The sequence below is a fragment of the Crocodylus porosus genome, unplaced genomic scaffold (genome assembly GCF_001723895.1).
Source record: "Crocodylus porosus isolate Cpor-Errol unplaced genomic scaffold, CroPor_comp1, whole genome shotgun sequence".
In the NCBI taxonomy this organism is placed as follows: Eukaryota; Metazoa; Chordata; order Crocodylia; family Crocodylidae; genus Crocodylus; species Crocodylus porosus.
The window spans coordinates 135,078,708-135,103,745 of record NW_017728931.1 but is presented as its reverse complement, the minus strand read 5'-3'; the positions used below and the strand labels follow the sequence as shown (position 1 = coordinate 135,103,745).

General features: G+C 42.8%; 1 protein-coding gene across 18 annotated transcripts in view; it reads left to right on the top strand.

Moving 5' to 3' along the window:
• CELF2 (CUGBP, Elav-like family member 2) overlaps window positions 1-25,038 on the top strand; it is a 777,369-nt gene that overhangs the window by 731,735 nt on the left and 20,596 nt on the right. For all 18 annotated transcript variants that reach the window (XM_019543718.1, XM_019543733.1, XM_019543721.1 and 15 more), the window contains one exon: window positions 2,770-2,904. In XM_019543718.1, coding sequence (XP_019399263.1) covers window positions 2,770-2,904 — 135 coding nt within the window. The remainder of the gene's footprint in view (window positions 1-2,769; window positions 2,905-25,038) is intronic.

The window sequence follows — 25,038 nt, the reverse complement described above, 5'->3', positions numbered from 1 at the left end:
GGGGGATCTAGTGGCCTGTTACAAACTAGTCGGGGGGGATCAGCAGGCATTGGGGGAGTCCCTGTTTCCCCCGACCACTGCCAGGAGTGACCAGGAATAACGGTCAGAAGCTGGCAGAGGGTAGATTTAGGCTAGACATCTAGAGACGCGACTTCACGGTCAGGGCAGCTAGGGTCTGGAACCAACTTCCAAGAGAAGTGGTGCTGGATCCTACCCTGGGGGTCCTTAAGAGGAGGTTGGATGAACACCTTGCTGGGGTCGTTTGACCCCAGTCCTCTTTCCTGTCACGGCAGGGGGTCGGACTTGATGATCTGCTCAGGTCCCTTCCGACCCTACTAACTATGAAACTATGAAACTAAGTTTCAGAGAAATGCGCATGCACCTGCAGAACTTTGTTGAATTTCGCCCTGCTGAAGGTAGCCTTCCAGCACTGCCGAGTGCCTCTTTGTGCACTGCTGTTTACCAGCTCCAGCAATGCACTTTTTAAGCAAGTGATATAAGGAAACATTATCACAGAGAAAAATATCATTTGATGGTGACAAACTCCTTCTGATCTGCAGCTGGTCCAGGAGAGGAATAGCGATCAAGGCAGCCCTCTGGGAAGCGGGCACACTGTTTTTCTGCATCTCCTACCAGCTGAATCACAACATGGGGACTAACTGCGGTCTTGGTGAAGGCCTACAGTGTTTGTTGTTAAGTTGTTTGACTTCTAGCAGAGAGAGAGCTTTAATGAAGGGCACGACAAGGGTCCAAATAGCCATCCAGGATGAAAACAGAATTCGTTTGAAAGGATTGTTCAGTGTATTTGCAAAAAAAACAGACCCTATAAACCCCAGCCTTTTCTCTTTCTAAACTTGTGATCTGTTGATTGAAAAACTCTGGAGATTTGCAACATCTGAATCAGAATCATCAAATGCATTTTATGAGGTGGCCTAAGTGAATTCAGAGTGTATGAACAAGATTCAAAGCACTCCTCTCTCCTTCCTCTTCACTTTTGCTGCCCATGCATAAGAGCCAGACTATCATTAGCCTTGGGCGTACTGAGTGCAAGGTTTCCGAAGCCCCCAGTACCAGCAAGCAACATTAGAAACTCTAGGGGATGGGGAAGGGCAGGATCATAATCAACCTTCCCCTCTGCATCAGCAAGCACAGCTGAACTGGTGCAAGAGAACAGGTTTGCTTCAGCCTGTAAAAGGTTGGCTGTGCTCTCCAGGTAGCCCTATTATATGCTGCCTCTGAGGCATCTCTATATCTCTGCCAATGCTATCATTGTCATAGCAAGAATTTAGCACCATAATGGTCTCATTCTTGCTAAACAAATGCAAGTGTGGCAACTCCTGGTGGTTTAGTAGCAGACAAACCCCTTGAAATTGGGCTCCGTATCAACCAGTTTGGAGTAATAAGCTTTCATGTGAAGGCTTCTTTACTATTCATTTCATCCAGGAAGAGCACACACCAACTGCAGAAGCTTCCTCAGCCTGATGAAGGGTTTTTAAACCTGAAAGCTTGCTAAAAAAAAAAAATTCCAACTATTTAGTTGGTCTAATAAAAAATATCAGATTCACCCAAAGAACCTTGTCTGCCAATGTCCTTAGACCAACACAGCTACAATCTAGACCCCAGTAAGCTTTCATGTGAAATTTCCAATATCCCCTGGTTTTCCCCAGCTAGGAAAGACCTCTGAGAGTGGCTTCCTTGGAGTATTTTAGAATTTCGTCCTCCTCTGGCATCTAAAACTAAATTAGAGGTTCATGCAACAAAAGCTATTTTAGAAAGTTCACCAAATTCTTTTGTATTTCAAAAGAAGACTTAATTTAGGACTTGAACTATATTTCAGTCAGCTGATTTTCTTCAGGTGGGTTTGCTCTTCACTAATTCTTTGGTAATTTGAAGTTTCCGTATAATTAAACTACAGAGGTTTTACAATTTCAAAGGTATTATTGTAAAGCACTTGAACATGATAAGTGCTGTGTTAGAAAACTAAGTAAACTCAATGATGACCTGTGATTACATGACACAATAGTTACAGCCAATTACCTGGATTATTAGTGCCTTATAATTAGAGTAGTTTTATTGTGTCTTGTAAAAAAAATAAATATTGTAGGTGATAGGAATTGAGAGAGATCTTAAGGGTGCACACAGATGTTATGTTAGGTTAACCTAAGTAGGGTTAGGTTGATCTATCGATCTAAGTGCTGATCTGTACAGATGTTAGGGAAGGTTAGATCAGACCAAAAAAAAAAAATGGCCAGCCCTAATTTAGTTCACGTGAGGAAAGCCCCACCACATATTTGGGGCTCAATGAGAAGTGTTATACGTCTCATTTTTGGCAAGATAGGCATCCCAGTACAGGCAGGTACCTCTGCCCTGAATCAGACCTTAATCTACATGCCCATGCTTAGCATTTCCTATGTCCTATTCCTACCACCTAGGCATAGGTGGCTTGAGTCTAATAGACTCGATCACCTATTAGATAGAAGCACTAAAAAGCTCTGCCCAAACTTCAGGGCATGCGCTGCGCTTGCCGTGGGGATGCACTGAACTCGAAATAAAGCGCTGTTTGCAGGTGGAGGGGGTTCACATCTCTAAGCAACCTTAAGTGACTTGTCATGCTGCCAGTCTGTACCAGAGGTAGGAACTCAACTGAGATATCCTTAACCACAAGAGTAGCCACCTTTTGAGACAGAGGTGAAGTATGTTGGCGGGGATCATTGACTGGTGTTTCTTAATGAACCCTGTTGCTGAAGCTTCGTTTTGTTCTCTCTACAGGCATGAACGCTTTACAATTACAGAATTTGGCAACTTTAGCAGCCGCAGCAGCCGCCGCCCAAACCTCAGCTACCACCACCAATGCAAATCCTCTCTCCACAACAACTGGTGCTCTGGGAGCCCTCACAAGTCCCGGTAAGAGCAGAGGGCTTTTTTTTTTCTTTTAGATTTAGCAGAAAGGATAGATGAGACTATCAAACCAGTGATATGTTTGTCACCTCCTGAAACAATAAATGTGCATACAAAACTCAGAGAGAACATTTTGGTGTTTAATGGCTAGATTTAAAAAAAAAAACCCCAATCAGCTAAATAATTTTGCAAGTTGTTACATATAGGGATCTATTTTGAACTCGCTGCAGGATCTCAGAATAATCTGACAGCATCCAACCAGTACAGGATTATTTTAGTTGCATGAGGAAGTCAGTTAAATTTAACGTTGCACATAGAATCCAGAATATGAGCAAAATCCCTCTTTCTAGGAAGATAACAACTGATTCTGACCATTTTGCTCTCTGAATAAACCATTTTTACCCTCTCCGAAACCAACCATTATACTCTCTCTAAATAAATATTTGAGTAAATTAAAAAAAATTAAAATATCGACCATATTACTCTCTGAGATGGACTCCTAGGACCCAAGGGGTAATCAGTTGCATTACTCCTAACTAGCGTGAACTTTTAAACAAATCCACCTTCATTTCTTTTCTTTTCTTCTTCTTATGATGCTTCGAGGGAGTTCTGCCAGTGTTAACTGAGAGGCTGTTATGGAAGCGAGATGAGACAAATAGGTAGCTTCTAATCAGAGCTACCCTGGTGTAAATTTAGCAGATAGTAATTCCCCATCATTTCTGATACCAGTGGAGAGTGGAATTAAGTTAGTGTAGTTACTCTAGATTTAGGGCGGCGTTCCCAAGTTGAATCTGGCCCCTAATCTTTACATAAAAGCCGCAGGGTGTAATTATTTGCATCATGAAGTGTGTTTATTGCAGTCCTAGAAACATTTGTATTATTTTCGATGCCGCTAAAGAACATTTGTGTTTAATCTTGTTTAAGAGTGGATTTATGCCTCATGATAAAGTAATTCATGGCAGAAGGCTTGAGTTCAACAGCAAAAAAAATAAGAGCCACCCTTTCCCATGTTTGTGCTGGTAACACCACCTATTCTTAAGGTGGGCAAACATTTCCCATCGTTTTCCCGTTTATTCTGTGGGTCGTAATGGCCTGAAATTTTAAACTCTTTGTGCTGAATTTTTCTGTGTCTTGTCATTGCTGCTACTCAGGAAGAATGGGGCCTGGCATCAAAGCTGAGGGCAGGAATCCTACCTCTGTTGTTTTATCAGCGATCCCTGATGGCTCACAGGCCTCATGGAGGAGGAATGTGTCTGACATTTAAACAGAAAAGACAAGACGTGATATGGCATGGGGGGCAAGGAGCTTAGTGAGACTGGGGAAAGAGAGGCACTGCCAGGAGTCATTTTTGAAAAGACTAGAACTGAGAGCTGGAGATAGTGGACGAGGCTACAGGGGCATCGTTAAAATAAGAGACAGGAATGAGAGTTGAGGGGAAAGCAAAGACTCGGACTGGGAAGTTGGAAATAGGTGCCATTGAGGGCAAGGGTAGGGGGATTGGGAGCCCATTCTCAGGAGTCACCAAACAGTGCTATCAAGAAGCCAGAAAGGAGGAACAAGGGAATTGGACACGGCAATTATGTCTGGAAACTGGGAAACAAAGAGTTGGGGAATGGGTGTGAGGAAAGGATGGATGCTGGTAATATTACTTACACCAATGTTTTTGCAGGTGGTCACTAGGTACGACTGATGTTTCTGGTTGCCCAACATGAGACCCTGAGACCAATCAGCTTAAATGCTGAGGCCTTGTAGCTGTGATTGCAGTCATTGGAGTGCCATGCTTTGACCATATAAAATGCTGTATAATGCAAAGTACTCTGAGAAATCGGGTTGTTGGCATCTGATAGTGGACATCAAATATTAGCCTTTTTATTTTTTAACCTGAATCTCTCTGCATCTCACCTCCCAATCTGTAGAATGGAGTTACCACGCCTTCATTTCACAGGGGTCTGAGATGACTATAATATATAAGTGCTTCCCAGCAATGAATTATTTCAAAAGCAACCTAAGAAAAACCCACAATAAAGTAGATAATTTTGTCTTCAGAGGCTGTTTGAATAGTATGCAGTAAATGAGGCATAGGGTCCCACACTGAACAATACCCCATCCATACCAAAAACTGAATGAGATATGAATCCAAGGGAAAATACAGTATGCAGTGATCATGTAATTAAAGACTGTATCATAATGCATATATGCACAAGCAGGCCAAATTAAGGGTTCAGAGAGAACCTTAATCTGTGATGACTCTCTGTGGGGTATGTGGTACAAACAGCTATCTTGAAGATCATAAACGGTATAAGTTTTGGAGATGAAAAACTCTTTCCCAGTCATCTAGTTCAATGGCTGCCAATGCTGGATTGTTCCCTAATGTGTATTTTCAAGTGCTGTTTAAGCTGAATAGCTGCAGAGATAGGGATATTTACATTTCCCTTGCAAGACTATTTTATGGCCCAATTGACCTTAGTGTTAGAAAATGTTTTCTGACATCTGGCCTCATTTTTCAGTTTTATCCCATGTTTCTATCCACTTCTATAAATAATTCTTCCTCTGTGACCACAGAACCTGAGTTAGAGATGGGATAAAAACTCATCTGGTCCATATTGCTGCCATAGGACTTTTTCTATAGCATGGTTTCTTCTCTCTTGGAAAAATAGCTCTGCAAGTCGCAATTAATCCAGGCTCCTTCCACTGCTTTAATCGTGTCTATAATATTTTCCATGGACCCCTTTCATTGTGCCTTTGTCTCACTGAACTGGGGCACCCAACACAGCATGCGTGTGCTATAGATGTGGTCGGTTTGATCATAAACTATTGTCTCTCTAACTCTGAAGTCATGTATTCAGTAGAACACAGATAATTTATTGGATTAGGTTCTTCAGCCCTAGCAGAGATTGGGGGTTTGCAAAACTAACTGGGAGGATGTGCAGCTGAGTGCTACTGGTGAATGAAAACAGCTGGGTGGCTTGTCCTTCACTCATCAACCTGTGGCAAATTAGGCAGGTTGCAACCATCTGTGACCTGGCTACTACTATATTGGGCTGTAGATGCATATCATACAGCCCAATATAACACAAAAGTTGGTTATTTCTGTGACATTGTAAGAACTTGTGTATATACTGCTATCCACCATCGCTCCCTATTTTGTCTTTGCATCACTGCTAAGAAGGTTGGTCTCGATGAAACCTTAAGATTCCTTCAAAAGCTATAATCTATAATCGATGCTGGAGTTGTGCTGACAAGTTGATCCTCTTAGCTCCTGCTAAGTATATTAAGGTGGAGCAGTTACCTTCTGTTTAGGTACAAAATTATAGGAGATTTGGGAAAGAAATGCAATGGACAACCAAGTTCATGCAGGAAGCATAGGCTAACGGTGTAACTTGATATTATTTTCGGTTACTAATATAGCCAAACCTCAGGAAGGATGTGGAATTTGGACATGATCAGGATTTATGCACTCCAGCTTGTATGAATCAGTGGAGCCATGCTATTTTATCCTGGCAGCCCACCTGACCAGCTTCAGTGGTAACTCCAAGGAAGCATTGGAGTACTGTCTTAGGGCTGAAGACAGCCTTGAAAGCATGGCTGTTTGTTTCATTGTGCTTCTTGCAGATGTTCATTTAATGGCACATGCATGGCAGGATGTGTGTTTTTGGAATCAGGGATTAGATCATGCAATAGCTAACACAAGGAGCTTGGCACTAGGGGCAGGCCCCAACCCTGAGAAGCGCTGGGAAGATGTTAATCACTCCGGAAGTGTAGATCCTGCCAGAAGACAGTAAATGTTTGTTGTGGCATGCAGAGAAGAGTCAGGAAAATGTTAAATATTCCTTAAGGGTAACATCTGCCAGGGCCCTGTATATTATAAAGTTGGGGATACTATATGGACGTTGTATTGCATGGAAATCCCAAAGCCATAATATGAGTAAGTAGTAGAGAGCATTTGAGTTCAGAGGGCAAAACCTGAAGCACCACTGAGAACTGGCAAATCCCCCTGGGCAAGCAGGTGTGTTCAGCTCATGACTGAAGGTGAGGGGTAGAAGGAAAAATACAATGAGGATGAAGCTTCAAATGTCATGAGTAAATACATCATAGCGTCCAGCACTGCTCAGGCCCATAGGGCCTAGAAAGCAGTGAAGGCATCCTGAAGGCAGAAACCAAGACTTTGCTAAGAGACTAATGATTTTGTATGACCTGCAAAAGAGGCCTGATTGTCAAGAAACTCTATACGCCCCAAATTGCAAATTTCTTTGGAAATTCTTAGCTAGAGTTAATAGCTGTATCCAAGTCTATTTTTCTTTTCAACCTTAGAGAGCTTGCTGTGGCACAGAGGAAGTTTATATTTAATCATCTCATTAACCTGTATGTATTCCACAACTGACCGAAAACCAAACATTGTTAAAATGTCCTTCGGCTTAACCTTTCTTATCTGGTTCCACATTCTCCACCCCATTAAATATTTTGTAAACCTAAATAATATCCTCAGTGATTCTTCTCTGCTATATGGAAAATGAATTTAGTTCTCTACAGCCTTTCATAGCAGCTCAAAGTATTTTCATTACGACCAGAAATATATTGGCTGAAAATATTTAAATCTGCCTTTCAGTATGATTTTTGAGGCCCCAAGGGTATTTTTGGTCTGGTTTTCTTTTAATTGAACACTCCAGTTTGTTGTATTTAATAAGAGGCAATTATTTCTGTCCAGTTTCATAGCCCATAGTAAGCATAGAAATAAATGTTTTTGTCTCATTAGATAATGGTCCCAGATTCAGGAAAGTACTGCTGTTGAACACAGGTTTCATTTTAAATGTTCACTTTCAAACCTGCTAGAATGGAAGTGCTAGCCTCAATAGAGATGGACTCGAGCATTTTTGGGAATTGGGGCAAGTAATGAGAGTCCAAAACTGCAAAGTTCAAATTCAGATTTTCCCACCCAACTACTAACTTTCAAATCCCTGTCGGGGGGATGCAAACAGGCAAAATGAAATGATGGTGGCTTCAATTAGGTCTCAGCTTCGGACCTAGTTCTGTGAGATTCAAAGCACCCTCATCTTGCACAGAATGAGGACAGGAAACCCAGACCTGGATGCCCTTAGCACCTCACAGGAGAGGCCTTGACATGGGTCTGGTCCAAAGCAAACTTGCATTTGCTTGAGCACACCATGTTTTGCCATGGGCCCTGTCCAGCAATCAGCAGACTCACCGGTGCCGTGTTGTTCCCAGGCTGGCAGGGAATACCCACGGGACCAGGCAGAGGGGAGGAATGATGCTGGTCCCAGCCTGAGCCCCCCTCTCCCTCCGCTGGGGACGGTGGTAGTGGTGGCAGTGGCCTCCCCTGCAGCTGAGGGGATGAGAGGAGGGGATGGGGATGGGGATGGAGATGGGGACAGGATTTTTACCTGATTTGTGGATTTTAAAAAAATACCCACTGCTATGCAGCCCAAAACAGAAGTGTGTCTATGCCACTGTACCCCTTCTGGATCCAGCCCTGGACCCTTTAATATTCACTACTGAATTTACATGAAATTTCTGCTTCCAGATTCACAGTGTCATGTATTTCCAAACCAGTTACATAGTACAATAGTTCTTCACATCTCAGCATTAATGTAAATCCATACAACTTCTAAATGGATTTGACTCCAGTGCAGTCTAAGGACGTTCATTCTCTTCCCCGCACTAAATGCTTTTAAGCATGCCACTCTCTAAATGCTTTCTCTTACGCTTTAGACAGTATTCACCCACAAAGAACAGAGACAATGCAATCCCCCAAACTATTAATTTTTTTATAATTGTAAATTTATAATTTCAATTTTGCATACCCATGGAAGTCTCTCCCTGCAGCATTGTTAAAAAACGATTTTTAAAAAGGCTTTGCTTAAAAAACAAGAAAGAGTAAGCTTTCATTTTAGTCCCCTCCCCCCCCCCAAAAAAAAAAAATCCCCTCAGGCAATAAATAGGTTCTTTTGTCTCGTGGCCTTGGAAAAAAATTAAAATGGTTTAAATTGCCCATGGTTAGAGTAACTGTTTCTTGCAATTATCAGATGGTAGTGAATAAAAATGAAAATTAAATCATGAAGGAATAAAACCAGGTAAATGCATATTATGTCTTTCATGAGTTTCTCATGGGTCTTTTGAAGACTCATTTAATCATCTTTCTTGTCTTTTATTTTGATATGATAATTGTTTCCTTTATTTACTTTAATCGCCCCTATTTAATTAGCTAATTCCTCATTCTTTTTTTTTTCCTTTCCTTTTTCTACTTGCTTAGAATACTTTCCTTTTAAATGGAATTCTATATCAATGCAGACAGGTCAGATTTAATAATGTACGAATGTGAATTTCGGAGTAAAAAACCCAGTTTCTCTTCTCTACCTTCTGGCCAGGCTATCACCACAAAGCTAGGCTAGCCCAGATAGCAGAGCTCTCGGCTCGTCCACTTTATGACCTATCAGGAACCCACGTCTATGTGCAGAGAATAGGGGTCTTAAGGCTCAAATCAAAACTGGTTTTTCTGCTGTAGCATTATCATGCCAAAGTCAATTTTTTTACTCCCTGTTGGTTTAGCTAGTAGAGTTGATGCTTTAAAAAAATGCAGCCTTTTCTTTTTAATAAAGAAAGTAAAGGGAAAAAAAATAACCTTCTTATATTCAAATGTAAGTCATTTTCCAGAAGATATCAGCCCTGGAAAATTTCAGATTAAAAGAAAGAAGTTTCCAAGAGTTACAAGCAGCTGAAAAGAGGAGGTTAGCATGCAAACAGTTATTTAACTTAATGATGGCCATTGCTGGCCTGTTCCACAGTAATTAATTCATTTTTCCCACTGTTAAAAGTAGAGGATCATCACTTAGTTTGTCCGGGGTACATTGGTCAGATATCTATTTGAGCTGTCATAATGTCTATTCTTTTGTCCTTAGAGATGGAGTTAAATGATTTGGAGGTCATTTGTTATTTTGTCTACTCCGTAACATAGCACAACAATTGCTTTTGTTAGTTAAAAGTATTCAAGTTGGGAGCACAATTGTTGAGATGTTAGGTATTTTATAGAGAATTCATGATGCTTGAGCAGAGAACAGGCAACGAATGATCAAATAGACATCCTGAAAAATCCCCTTTTTATTCACTTCAGTATAATACATTTTTCTCCAATCAGCAATTCAGTCTGCCACAGTGACATTTTGTTATAGGCCAGTACACCCACTGTGCTATCTATGCTTTGCTTCCAGGATGATCCAAAAATAACCATACCTGTAGGTGGATGTGAAAGTCTGACAGCTTTCTACAGAAAGAATCAGTGTAGATGCTTCATGTTGGAACAAATCCACTTCAAGCACAGCACTTCTCTCTTTTTTTCTTCAATAAAAATGGACTATTTTTATATCTCGGTATAGAATTAACATTAGGAAGTTTGGTGTATTATACCATCATTGAAAATAGTATTCATTTCATTTCCTGGAGGCAGCAGGGAACCCTTACCTACCTTAACATTCATTATTTTTATACCAAAAATAGCTAAAGTGATATTTTTAAAGGCATATGCTCTGCGTGTATGAGGTAGGATTCTCAGTGGTTAGAGCGCAGTAGCTTGCAAGAGATGGGTCCAATTCCTTGCTTTGCAGAAGATGTCCTGCACGCAAGTCCCCTAGCTTTCTTGTGCCTCAAATCCCCATCTATAAAATGGGAATAATATCTCTTTCTATCTCATGGGGAAGTAGTGAGGTCCATTAAAGATTGAGGCTAACAGATCCTACAGTGATACCAGTCCTACCTACACATCCTACAGTGATACCAGTCCTACCTTAGAGAGATACTTAGGCAGCTAACATACTTAACTGCTAATTTTATATTAAAAATTAGCCTGATTTCTCTTTGAACCTTGGATGGTTGTTTATACAATTAGGAGAAATAGGGCAAAATGGGAGCTATTGAGAGGGCGTCTTCCAGAACTGAGAGAGTCTCTTAGCACTAATTCAGAACCAGATTTTTAAAGAGGTTTAGGCACCTAAGCAGGCAGACAAGAGGAGGCATTATCCAGCGTACAGGCATTATTACTATCAAAGAGATCATTCTTGAGTCTCAACCCCCCAAGCTACCCAAGTCCCTGCCAGCTGGCTTTTTCAAAACTGCCCACATGGCATCCCCACCCCACTGCTAATGAGCTGCTCAGAGCCCTACATGAGATCAAAGCCCCATAAATCCTTAAGAGCAGTTTCTGGACTATATGGGGAGCACTTCGGGGTTTTCTGGATAGATGGGTCTTGGGTATGGGCCTGAGGACAACCTTGAGGCTGACGCTAACCATCAGCATAGACATAACTTTCTCTGCCTAACTTTACCCACGTGAAAAAAAGAATATTTTGTACTTTCCTATTAATATACCTTGGATGTGTTATGGGTTTTAGTTTAAGTGCTGAAAAGTGCTAATCTTAGGATGGTGGCAGTGTGGCTGTGAATAAACGTTGCTGTTGATTATTAAAAATAGGAGGAAGTTATTAGCCAAAGCAGTGGGTGTCATCTTGCTTAGTCACCAGGAAGGGGCTGAGCTGGAAACCCCTCTAGAGTTGCAAGCACACGATGCTACAGCTAGGATCAGAGATAACTCAAGGCTGTAATGGATTCTCACGCTCTGCGGCACACAGAGGGACTCTAATACATTCTGGTTAATGTGTTACAGTGGCAAATGGGTCTTGAATTTCCTTAGGTACAGCACACTATGGCTTAACTGTCAAACTTTTGCCTGAAAAATGTGGATACCGAGACTTAAGTTTGTGCATTCATAGTAAAGCATCAAATAAGTGGCCTGATTTCCAGAAGCTTTCGGCACTAGCCACTCCCACCGATTTCAGTGGGAAATGTTGGAGAAGCCTAGTACATCTGGTAACTGAGTCACTTTTAAGGCAACTAATCAGAGATTTAGGAGCCTTGCTTTAGATACTCAGGCTTGAAAATATTGGCCTATGTTTAATTTTTTTTAACATCACACAAAAGTGTCCTACACATGTGAAAAGCCATGAGTCATGGCAAAAATTGCTGGGAGGATTACCGGAAAAATGGGATGTGGAGGAGTGGAGTTACAAGCAGATCATTTCACTTCACTGATGGAACTTGTATCCCTGAAAATGTACCAAGGGACGGTTAGAGGATATTGTACCCCTCAAAATGCATTAAGTCCTTTGCACCTTCTCCTAGCAATCATGTAGCTCTCAGAAGGGACTGCATAGTTATAACCTCATCAGTTGGAGCAGTTCAGTTACTGCAGTGTTTTGAGTGGCAGGGTGAAGGAAATGAACAGAAACTGTCAGTAAAAAAGTTCCTACAACCCTAGTAGCAGGCTTTGTGCAAAACTTCTTGTCTCCTGTTAAAGTGACATTTTACAAGTTTAGACCTAGAAACTCTCTCTCCTTGGAGCTTGCGTAACTCTTCTGTGAAAAAGTGAATCCTAAAGCTTGCTGAGAGTACAGTTTAATAAATACCAGACATTGTAAAAAGTTGCGTGCTTTTGGGAGGATAAAAATGCATGCATAGTGTTCAGAGCAAAGCATTATGCTAGTTAAATTTTTTTATTATTATTATTATTATTATTTTTGGAAGCAAAGTTTGGAAACAGAGTACAGTACTTATACTAAACCTGGGATGAGCTGGATCTAATTTTTTTAATATTAGTACATTATCTACTATCTAAGGTGTTAAATCCATTGCCTTGGCACATTTCAAGTTCAGCTGGGGTACATTCTGAAAGCGTCTCTCCAGCCTGCACTTAATCTGTAATATTTCTGTAATATTTGTGGCTGTGGTTATCCACAAGAAACTCCATTTTAAGAAAAGCACATCAGTACAAGTTGCACGTAGGACACACACCACCACTATATTACTGCCTTGTTCGAGTTTATTTTTTGCCACAGTGTCATCAGGCGTTGCCGTCAGCTCGGCTACCCAAGGTCGAGCTGTGATCTCCAAAAGCTGTATGCTCTTAGCAGAAGTCTGTAAGCAGAACAACCTACGGTGCTTAACAGTCAGGCATTAATTTAAATCGTAATAAAACCTGCACACCTGAAGGAGTTTAATATTGATGGTTCACCACAGCCAGTGCCAGTCCTGTACCTTGCTGAATTCTGCTAGTGCCCAAAGATACGCCTGTCGCATTCTCCTGGGCCTCAACGTTCAGAGGTATATGGTGTCAATTGAAGTTCACTGAACGTTACTTAGCCTTATGGCATTTCAGTGTTAAAAAGAAGAATGTGTTTTCTGCCATGGTCTGCTGGACTGAGTATGGGGCTACATACTGCTGACTTGTATGATTTGACTGGAGGAATGTAGTCCTTGCTATAGTATCTATTAAACACTTGTATGCCTTTCTTAGGTACTTTGCCCTCTATGGATGCTCTTGTATAGGACATCTTGAAAGAACTATTACCATACTGGAGTGGCATTGATGTGTTATTTTAAAATTATGTGCAAAGGAATGGACCAAGTACAATTTTATTACCAACCAAATAGCTTTCTGCAATCCTTTGTCCTTTATAGAGACAAATGACTGCACGTCATGGCATGTCATTGCCCTTTCTCATGGGCACCTCATGCCCAATTAAAAATCGTCTCTGCAATGCAAACAGTTCTTAATGCACATTCTAGACTTTTAATGATTTAAGGCAGGAGTCCCAAACTGTTTCATAAAAAGGCCACCTCTTTTCTCATGGATGTCTCCCCTCCAATCATGAAGACCACCTCCACTGTCATTTATAAGTGAACAGTCTTTTAAACAAGTGCATTAATTGTGGACCTTTAAACCACTGACCTAGCCTCTCTTGACCTTGTCTTTTTTGATGGAAAGATGCTGCTTCTTATGATTATGTATGTATGTATTATTATTATTACTACTTAGCATTTAAAAGTGTGCTAAGGATGCTATAAATGTATAGAAGACAGGTCCCTGAACATAATGTAACTTAAAGTCTTAAGTTTTTGCTACTATCTTGGCCTTCATGTAGACAGATCCTAGGACCAGACAAAGGCCTAATGGCTCTAGGGCTAGGGGCAGACATTCAAAAGGCCTGAGCCTGAACTGATTCACTCTTTACAGGTTAGTCTAACCTGCAACACTTGAATCGATCTGGAGGTGCACAGACATCCCCTTTTCATTCCAGAAATGCTGGCACATGCCTGCAGTGGCTCAGGCTAGAAGGCAGGGGCACTGGAGCAGCCCTCCCTTCCCTTCCTTTCCACAGAGCTGAGCTGGGGGTGGGGCATGGCCAAGCCCCAGCAAGGCACTCTGATTAGGGAGGGGTGTAAACCCCCACCCTGCCTGCTATCCCCAGCTCACTGAGGCAAGGGGCATGTACAGTACAGGCATCTGTTGATGATACTGAGCTTTTCAGTCTGCCTCTCCCTGTCTGCAAACCTGACAGGGCTACAAACCAGCCAGGGGGGCCATCAGCAAAACAAAAGGCTCTCATTAGTTCAAGCTCTTCTTAAACAGCTTTTTCCAAGGAAGGAACACAGGGACTTTACCAGATAACCTGTTGATTGGCTCCAAAAAGCCCAAAGCTGACACTGTTCTATTTGTCTGTCCAAGTGAAATTGGAGACATGCACACAGACACCTCTCAGCATTAGCTAGCATATCACATACCTAGAGTCCATGGGGCTGGGGTCCGGGATGTGGGAGCTGGGAGGGAGGGAGGGGGGATTCCTGCTAAAGCAGAAAGGGAAGCCAGGCAGACCCTGCTATGCTTGCAGTCTCCCCCAGAGCTCTGGCTAAAGAGGAGAGGGGCAGGGCCAGCCTGTTTTCTGGAGCAGAGAGCACAGCCCAGCCCAGGGCAGCCCAACACAGCAAAGCATCTTGGATGCTGGGGGGACTTTGGTTTAACTTAAAGCAGGAAGGGGTCTGGGACAGACATTGCATAAACCAGTTTGACCCAATTCAGTTAAGTCTGATACCACATTCAACCAGGTTTATCTCAAACTAGTTTCAGCCATTTTCAGACTGGTTTATGTGCACTAAACTTATGTTCTGTTACAGGTTTAAACCAGTTTCTGATAGTTAAACCGGTTTGTGTGTAATGTCTGTCCCTAGGCTAGATCACAGTATCAACCAATGATGCACAGCCAGTAGATAGGCTGTGAAAGGGCTGTGGATAGGCAACAAAGGCTTGTGACTGATTCCTCCAGAATGTTTCCATGGCATCGGTCCACACTAAGTTTGAATTTTGTTCTGTGCACACAACCTCCCAAAAAGGAGACAGAATAGCTGCCCTGGTGCAGTGCTACAAGAGGAGCTAATTAGCATGGCTACTTAGAAAGCAGAGCTAGGATGTGCAGAGCCACCTGGGTTACCGTCTACATCAGGGCAGCCCTGGAGGGATTAACCTGTGGCCCCCCAGGCTCCTGGTTCCCCACTGCTCTCCTGCTGCTGCTTCTGGGGTCTCCAGACTCTGCCTCCTTCCTTCTGTTTCTGCTTCTGCTCCTGCCTCTGCAGAGCAGGGTTATGCAGCCCATAGGGCTGAGGGATCCTACATCCCAACAGCCTGGGGGAACCTGGGTACCACACATAGGGCAGTGGTGCCTGGTGTATGGCATCACACAGCAGTCGGGGAGGGAGCACATGGTGCAACAGGGGGACCAGCACAGCATGGCCCAGCATACAGCTCCCGCAGCATGCCGCCCAAAGGACTACAGTTCGCACAGCATCTGACGGGTGGGGGTGGGGAGGGCTAAGACTCCCTTACATTGACATAGGTAGCTTTGTGCAGTTTCCCAAAGCTAGCTTTGCCCATCTTGATGGAAAAGTAGAATCGCCATTTTCATGAGGGCTCTGCCTCTCAGAGCCACCCACGCCAAGGGGACTTGACTGTACTACTTTCTGTTGTACCCGTACTCATTTCATTTCCAGAAGACCCACTGCTCCTTAACAGAGCTTTTTGAGCAGTGTTTTAAATGGGGTTCTGTTAGTTTGTCTGTATAGTTCATTGTTGTAGGAGAACTATAGTGTTTGAACTGTATCTTGGTCAAAGTGCAAAGAATTTGTAATAATCAGAATAGCTCTGTTGCCAGTATTAACTCAGTTGGTGGAATTGGGTGATTTAGTTTGGAGAAGAGAAGACTGAAAGAGGATTTTGATAACAGTCTTCAAGTACCTGGTTGTAATGAGGATGGTGACAGTCTGTTCTCTGTGGCCACGGGGGACAAGGCGAGGAGCAAAAGTCTTAAATTGCAACAAGGGAAATTTAGGTTGGATATTAGGAAGAACTTTCTAATTGTGAGGGTGGTTAAGCACTGGAACTGATTGCCTAAAGAGGGTGAGGAATCTCCACCCTTGGCGATTAACCTCTTAAAAGCAGGTTAAACGAGCACTTGAGTAGAATAATTTAGACGGGGATGACCCTTCCTCAACCAGGGGGTTGAGCTAGATCAGAGCTCTCCAACCAGCAGCCATGGGCTGCACGTGGCCTGTCAGCAGCTAACAAAAGGCCCACTCTCTGTACACATTGCCATGCAGTATAGAGAGTGAAAGGGAGAGGGGTCATGTACCTCCAGTGTAGCCCCCCACGGGCAGGGTTGGAGGGTTGTGTACTTCTGGCAGTGCCAGAGGGCAGGGGAGGAGAGGCCCACACACACTCGGCACTGCCCGCACAACTAGGGGCATCCAAAGAGGGTCAGCCACAAGCATGTGCACAGCAGGGTGTGCAGCTCAGGGGGCTACCTTCGACTGCACTGCAGTTGAATAGCCTTGAACCAAATGAACCTCCTGAGCTCCTTTCTAGCCCTACTTTTCTATGACTATGTAGTTCCCTGACAGTTTAATTAAGGCAGCACACAATTCTTGGCCCACCGCTGGAGGGAGGGACATAATATTTCAGTACTGACTGTACATTTTCTTCACATTACGGGATTTTTGTTTGCTTTTGTTCCCCAATTACAGCTGGAATTACTGGATACTGTGAACTGATGTATCCCTTTACATGCTAGTACGCTGTGCCCTATTTTGTTTCCACTAAGTGTCTTAGAGGGATGCATTGTGCATGTAAGACCAGTGTATTTTTTTTTTCAGTTGTAGAGAATATACACTCTATTTCTATGCAAGTCATAGAAAAAAGAATAAAAGACTGGCAGTTTACAGCAACGATGGCTGATATCTACAAATCAATGCCATACGAATAGAACAGAAAGAACAATCTGAAATCTGCCCAATAAGTAACCTGCTTTATTCTGTCTCCTTCTCCATAATCTCATAGGAGAAAAAAATGCCTGTACACACAATCTGTTTCCTGAAGGCAAGGAAGGGTCTTCTATTTGCTAGAGAGGGGATGGTAAAGAAAAAACACACTGCAGTGAACTAAAAGGCTGCACAAAATTACCAACTCCCATTTGTTTCCATGTCTGTGCAGCACCCTTATATGTGCTGTTTCCTCCTCCTTTCCCTCTGTGGGGGACCTGTGATATTACAGGGCTAGGAACTAAAACAACAAAAGGCTAAAGATAGGCCTCTAATCAATATTCAGTTATAATTAGTCATATAGGTGATCAGGTCTTCAACAATGCTGAGATTCTTGGAGCTCCTCTGAGCACTTGTGAAAATCAGGCCAACTACTTGGGAGTCTAACTTTAGGTTCTTTAAGTCATGGTCTCTGATGCCCAACGGCTGTTTCCAGCTCCATCAATGACTTCCTATTTAGCCTTAAAGAAGTCACACTGCTGCACTGTTCCTCTTCTGTAAAACGGGTATAAGGATAGGGACCCATAGGGCATTACAAACTGTGAAGCAGTCTTTGGAAAGCCACTTTGGTAAAAGGTGCACTCAGGAGTGGTAGGGCCATAGCAAAGAAAATTAATTCTTTTTATCATTCTTTACTGCGGAAGATATCTAGGGAATTCCCACACCTGATCAGTCCTTCCTAGTAATAGGCCTGGTGAGCTGGATTGCGCTGAAGTGGCAACAGAAGAAGTTTAAAATAAATGAATTAATTAAATACCAGTAAGTCACAGAAATGGATGAGGTTCACCCAAGGGTTCTGAAGAAACTCAAAGGTGAAATCGCAGAACTGTTAGTAATAGTGTGTAAACTATCATTACAAATGGCCTTTATGCCAGAGGACTGGCAGGTTCCCAACACAACACCCACCTTCAAGAAGGGTTTCAGAGCTGATTCTGGGAACTTCGGACCATGAAATGAGTCTCACTTCTCCCCTGGCAAGGTGGTAGAATTTATAATAAAGAATGAAGTTAGCAGTCACTTGGAAAAGCATGGCATGCTGGAAAAAGTCTAACTTTAGGTTTTTGCAAAGGGAAAATATGCCTCACCAATCTGCCTGGTGATCTTTAAGGGTGTTAACATAAATGTGTACAAGGGGGATCAAGCTGACATAATATATTTGGATTTTCTACAAAGCTTTCAACAAGGTCTCTCAGTGAAGACTTTAAAAAAAAAAGGAGGAAAAAAAAGTTGTCATGGGATTTGAAAGAAGGTTCTTTCATGAATTGAGAGCTGGTTAAAAGAGATAAAGAAAAGGGTTAAATGGTCACTTTTTAGGATGGAGAGGAGGTCAAATGTGTGGTTCTCTATGTTCTGGGCCTGGTTTTGTTCAACCTTTTCATCAATGACTTGAAAATGGAGTGCACAGTGAAATCTCTGCAGTTTTGTAGATGACACTAAATTGTTCTGGGTAGTCAAATCCCAAGTTAATGGAGAGGAGCTACAGCTAGATCTCGCCAGTTTAAGTGAATGGACAAAAAAATGGCAGGTGAACTTCAAAGTTAACAAGTGCAAAGTAATGCACATGGGGAAAAATAACTTCAATTATATGTACACAGTACTGGGTTCTGAACTAGCTGGTATGACTCAGGAAAGAGACCTCCAAGTCATTGTGGATAGTTCTCTAAAAGCATCAACTTGATGTGCAGCAGCAACCAAAAAAGCTAATCAAATTTTGGGTATCATTAACAATGGAACTGAAAACAGAACAGAAAACATCACCATACCTCCATACAAACCCATGGTGTACCCACGTCTCAAAAAAGTTGCAGCAGAATTAGAAAAGGCACAGAGAAGGGCAGCCAGAATGATCAGGGGTCTGGAGCAGTTGCCATACCAGGAAAGACTAAAAAGGCTAGGACTCTTCAGTTTGGAAAGGAGAAGGATGAAGGGGGATGTGATAGAGGTTCATAAGATATGAAGGGTGTAGACAAAGTGAACAGAGAACTGTTATTCCTGAAGTCCCAGCGCATAGATGACTTATGGGACTTGTTACCAGAAGAGGTGATGGAAACAAATAGCCTAGCCAGGTTCAAAACAGGACTAGACAAATTTATGGCTGATAGATCTATTAATAGCTATTAATCAGAAGTCTCAGGAGTGTATCCTCCGGCATCTCCTAAACTAATGATGGTGAACGCCATTCACAAAGGATCATTCTAGATATTCCTCGTTCAGCGCTCTCCCTCTAAAGTGTCCACTCCAGATGCTGTTGGCGACGGGATACTGGACTCGATGGACCATTGTTCGGACACAGTATAGCACTTTTTATGTTTTTAAGTTCTCCTTTAACATTGAGTTGGGCTGTAAGGGCCCACATGTTGAAGGGGTCTTTAGTCTCCCTCCCACTACAGAGATTTGAGATTGATGCTACATCTTTCCCTCCAAGAGCTGGTCAACTCACCTGGGACCTTCAGCGTCTTTCTTCCTTCCACCCTGTTACTGCATGGATCAGCTTGCAAGGATCAGCTTACATTCGAAAGGGCAAGAAGGGGCTGGCATCCTCTGTCAGGCTACACAAGAATGGCTGTACAACTATTACCTTGTCACTCCAATGCTTCCCTGTGACTTTCTCACTTGTTCATTGTTCCCAGTCTCCTGGGGGCTGTCTCATGTTTTATTCTGTCCTGCGTGCAGGTGGAACACATAGACTTACAAGGATTGTGATCTTTGATGTGCTGTCATGCAGCATTTTGGAGATCACATACCAGTGAGTTTTAACTTTTCCCTCCAGCCCATCAAGAGTGTGTTAATTAAAGTGCCTCCTAGAGAATCAGCCTCCCCAGCCCCGATACAACCCCCAGCTCTTTTGCAAGAAGTTGCCCTTAGAAAGTGAATTGAATTGCCTAGGCTCATGACACAGATTGTAACACCACTAATTTGGATGTGGGTGAATGTTTTGATTGGCTGGAAGCGACTGAAAAAAAGGGCAGATAATTTAATGCCAATCACACCCATGCTAGTTAGCTTAGAATACCGATGAGTCTTTTTGAAAGGCCAACTGCATCTTCTTTTAGCAGAAAAAAATTAAATGTCCTCCTTTCTCTCCCCCCTCAAAAAAAAAACCTTCACAAGAATAAATTAAAACTTGGAGGTGTGGTTATTATATACAGAATAATTGGACCCCATGGGATTGGAGACACTTGACGTTTGCTAATGCCCCTGGGTTGTGATTATCTAATAATGATGATGCCTCTGTCATTGCTTAATTATTCTTCCCCTTTTGAATCTTCCTTCTGTAGTCAGAACCTGTAGTGTGTGCTCATTTCAGACAGAAATACCAACCGCAAGTCCCACAGAACAGGGTCACATGGGCTGCTTGATTGACTTGGCCACTTCTCCTCCACACCCATATAACTTCTGTTTCATAAATGATGTCGTTGCTGGCCTTCAGTTGCTCGTCTTTTCCAGGGAAGACATTTGCAAGCTGCATTAGAGATAAAGGTATCCCCTCACCCTAAAGCAATCCTTTATTGTCTGGAGCTGTGTGGATGGGGGGGGGCCACTATGTAAGGACTGTGTGGTGGGAGCTGTTGAATACAGATCTTGGACACCTAAGGTCAGATGTAGCACAGATCAGAAATGACACCAGATTGGTAGTCTTAAATTCCAGAAGAAACTACACTACCCATAATACAGTGTGACTAGTTTTTTGTTTAGGAAATGATTTGGACTGAAATAACATGGAATCAGACAGGAGCTGCCAGGTGTGTGTAGAGTCTGCTCCACAAGGCCAGACTCTGACCCAAGTCCTTTAGCTCCTCATTCACGTAAAAGTTGAGAGTGGGGGGGAGAGAGAGAGACTCAGATCGCCATTGGTTTAACAGCTAAAGATTATAATGACAGTGGCAAATTCTGCATCATCTGATTATCCTTAAATCCATCCTGTTTGCTGAGCTTTGTCCTCCCTGTTGGAGTGGGAGACAAAATAATAGGGTTGTTCATCCAGGGGATTTCCAACGGGAAACCAAATCTCCTAAATTCCGCTCCCCGGAATTAGTCCTGGTTCCCTGCACCGAAGATCATATTACCCGAAGCCCCAACGTTGCTCTTAATGATGTTGATGTCCAAGGTCCAATCAATGTTCAAAGAGAACATCACCTAAACCCTAAATTAGACGAGTCATAAGAAGCTGGGGCAGGAGAAAACGGATGAAAGAGGGGCATCCAGGTTGTGTGTACAGCATGCCCCCATGCTGGTTTTCCCCTTCATGGTAATGTTGTTTTTAATGTACTCTGCATTCCTGTCTTCTTGGGTTTTCATAGTATCTGACAAAATGAGCTGCTGCTCACAACAACTTAGGCACCTCTGATTCAGTTAATCTATAAGGTACAATCCCAGCACCTTTATCACTGATTGAAGAGATGTTGGATGCATAATTAGGAAAACAAATCAAAACTCTTCCACATTTTTATCTCTTTGTTTGCCAGTAACACAGAGGGCCTCAGTGAAGGCTGAAGACCTCACAGACACTTTGTTCCAGCCCCTGCAAAAAGGCTTACCCTCTAAATCAGGGGCGGGCAACTATTTTGGGTGGAGGGCCACTTACTGAGTTTTGGCAAGCCTTCGAAGGCCGCATGAAAGGCAGCCAGGGGCAGATAATTATTCATTTTCTAACTTTTTTAGGGGCCCCGCGGGCCCGATAGAATGGCCTGGTGGGCCTCATCCAGCCCACGGGCCACATTTTGCCCAAATAGGAAAGACAGGCTAGAATTAGAAACAGAGGTGCAAGCTGGGCAGGTGAGTTGTCCAAGGTCACGCAGCATTTCTATGGCAGAGCAGAGGTCAGAGCCCAGAGGCGGATTTCCAATCCAGCTGCCTTTCAGTTCTCTTTGGTTCGTCTTGGCAGATCCTCACTTGGCTGCATGCTACATCTGTGCTCTTATAGTCAGGAAATGATCACAGCAGAATCCTTTATCTAGTCCCGAAATCAAGAAAGGTTATAGATGCAGCGGTAAGGCAGAGCCAGACTTGCAGTGTTGGATGCAGCTGAGCTCTGAACAAAAAAAGTAGGATCAAGGATCCAATAGGTGAACCAAAAAACAGGGTCTGGCTGCATAGGTTATGGAGAAGGAATTTATTCCAGAGTAAAAAATCAGCCTGGACTAGAAATTTCCCTGCTTGGGGAAAAGAGATGCTGGACCTCACATTTTCAGAGGTTCTGTGCTGTCCTTTTTTGACTGCATCAGTGTTATGCATGTGGTATAATGTGCACTGAGTCACTGAAATGTTTTATGGAGCAAAACAAGATGGCATAAAACGTAAGCCCCCCCGTCAGAGAGGGCTGTGGGATTGTACATGGATGCGTGTGCACACCTTCTGTATTTCAGTGAGCAGGACATGAGGGTAAACCATGTGTTGTCTCATCCGAGGGGTGGGATGCTTCGAAATGCAAAAGTGCAACATCCAGAAAACAAAATCGTCACAAGCAAACCACCTGAAAGCCAGGTTGGCTCACAAAATAAAGGTCATCATGGGGAGCATCCTGCAAACTAAGCAGCACTAAAGGGAGGGTTACGTGTATGGTGAGCTCAGGTGCTCCTTAACACTTATTGACATCCTTACGAGAGAAGACCCAGTGAGACACCAGTTCCACGTTCTGTTCCTAATATCTATCAGGATTATTTTTTCAGTGTGTAAGAAGTTTGGCTGTTTTGGGAGCAAAGCACATCTCCTTGTAGTTCAGCAAGTCTGAAGGGCTAATGTCGACTTACCCTCCTGGCCCATTCTTTCTAAAAGAGAGGTTCTTCTAACATATCTAAACTGGCAACGACCTCAGGAGACTGTTGCAAGAGTTAGAAGTCACTGGCACGCCAAGAAGGGTGAATGATGCTCCCTGGCCATTCCCCCATGTTGTAAAAAGAAGGAGCTGATAGAGCAGCTCTTTATACCCCAAGGATTTCCCTGGGGCAGGAAGGATCTTTAATTAGGCCAGTACTTAAGGCTGCTCTGAAACACTGGAGCAACCTCAGCATAAAGTAGGATCTGACCCAGTGGGATTGACTCCTATCTCTTGCTATCAATGAGTACTTGTCAATGAACTTATCAATGAACTTATCAATGAAGAAGTACAGCCAAGAGACCTACCTTTCACCTCTGAGAGGAAGATTCTGCCCTTGCTTGCAGGATGACCAGAAATGCTTTCTCTCTTTCTGAAGAGGGTGGGGTTTTTTTTCCTTTCAGACAGGTTTGTCTAAAAAAACCCAAAAAAAATTGCTAAAGAGCAATTCTTCTTACATCTTGGCAGATGTTGAATTATGCATCCAACATCTCTTCAATCTTAGGAAACCCACTTTTGGAATTTCTCCCTACTTCAGACCAGCAATACCTCCTGTTTCTGTGTTTCTTGTTTCTTTATGGTCCCGTTATGAGTCAGCCGTTCCAGCGTCCTGGGGCCCAGCATGTTGACAAACCAAAAGGTAGGATGTCAGTGGCAACCTTTAAGCATATCATAGGCCGTCTCCTGGGGCCTCCCTTTGCTGCAGGATCTCTGAGAAGTCATTGGAGACCTGTGATAATCTGACCTTTATCAAAGAAAGTGAAGGGAAAAAAAATATTTTGGCCATTTAGTTCCTGTCCCTGCCGATGTGCTGCTGTGGGCATTCACTGAAAAATGAGAGAGACAGGAAGAGAAGGATGCATAAGCTATGGGGTCAGAAAAGTTCTGGGTATAGGTTGAGAACCTGGAAGAAAGGCTGGAGTTTCTCCTAGAAGAACAGTTATCTTGACCTTCTCTCACATATATAGAAATTTTACTTTTCTCAAGGCACAGCACACACTACCCCTAAGTCTCTATATAGGAACAGTACAGATCCCTGTGAGGGAGATGGCAGCAAGACAGCTCCAATGAGAGGTCAGAAACAGAAGAAATTGGTAAGAATTAAAGTGCAAGTACTCAGATTTTTTTTTCACATATTCATAGACCCAACCCTCTTACGAATCACAGACCAGAAAGTTTCAGCCACTAATTCTTGCATTAAGCCTGGTTAAAGCAAGAGCATATCTTTTAGAAAGACATCTGATCATTCCAATGACTGGTATTACAGTGACAAGTGCTATCCAAATGCATCTAAGCAAATAAAATCATGCCTTCATTTTACAAAATGTATCCAGTCTTTTTAAAAAAAATAAAAATAATTAAGTGAAAGTGCAGTCCTATTCTTCTGTCATTAGTCCATGGTCACCCACTATTCACTAGACTTTGAGTGGCTTCAGTGGTAACTATCTTGCTTAATGCTATCGTTGCAGCTTATTGAAGCTTTAATGTATATGGATTTTAAAGGCGGCAAGGAAAGAATAATTGATTGATCTGAATACAGTGTGCGCCATGCAGGACAGTTCCAGAAGAGCTGACCATAAAGCAAATTTTATGTATTTCTATTTTCCTAACAATTAGACTAAATGCTGGTGGGATGGGAGTGTAATGGTGCTGCCTAATGGTGCTCTAGGTCACTACATCAAGCTTTCTAAGAACCTGGAGACAGGTACTTGCTGATTATTAAGTGCTGCTGTGAAGTGATTCAGCGCAGAGAGGCAGCGTTCCAGGGGGTTTTTTATTTTGTGGACACAGAGCTCTGGGAGAAACCAATTTATAAATTCTGTAGGGATCCAATATGCCGTTGTCATCTGGACAGCTGAAAGCAATACATATAAAATAATGCTGTGACAGCAGTAAGTTATGCTTCCCTTGCCATTAGTAAGAGCAGCTGCTGAGTCCAGGAGCTTTGCTGATACCGGTGAGCTGTGCAGGGTTCCCAAATGAGCGCCTCAATAGCCTTTACCTTGAGTCTTGTGATTATTTTTTCCACTCACCACTTCTTCTGTTTAGGGCTCACCCCTTCTTTTGTTTAAAGCAAAGTCACTTCCATTGAAAACAAAAAGGGGAAGGAAAAATGG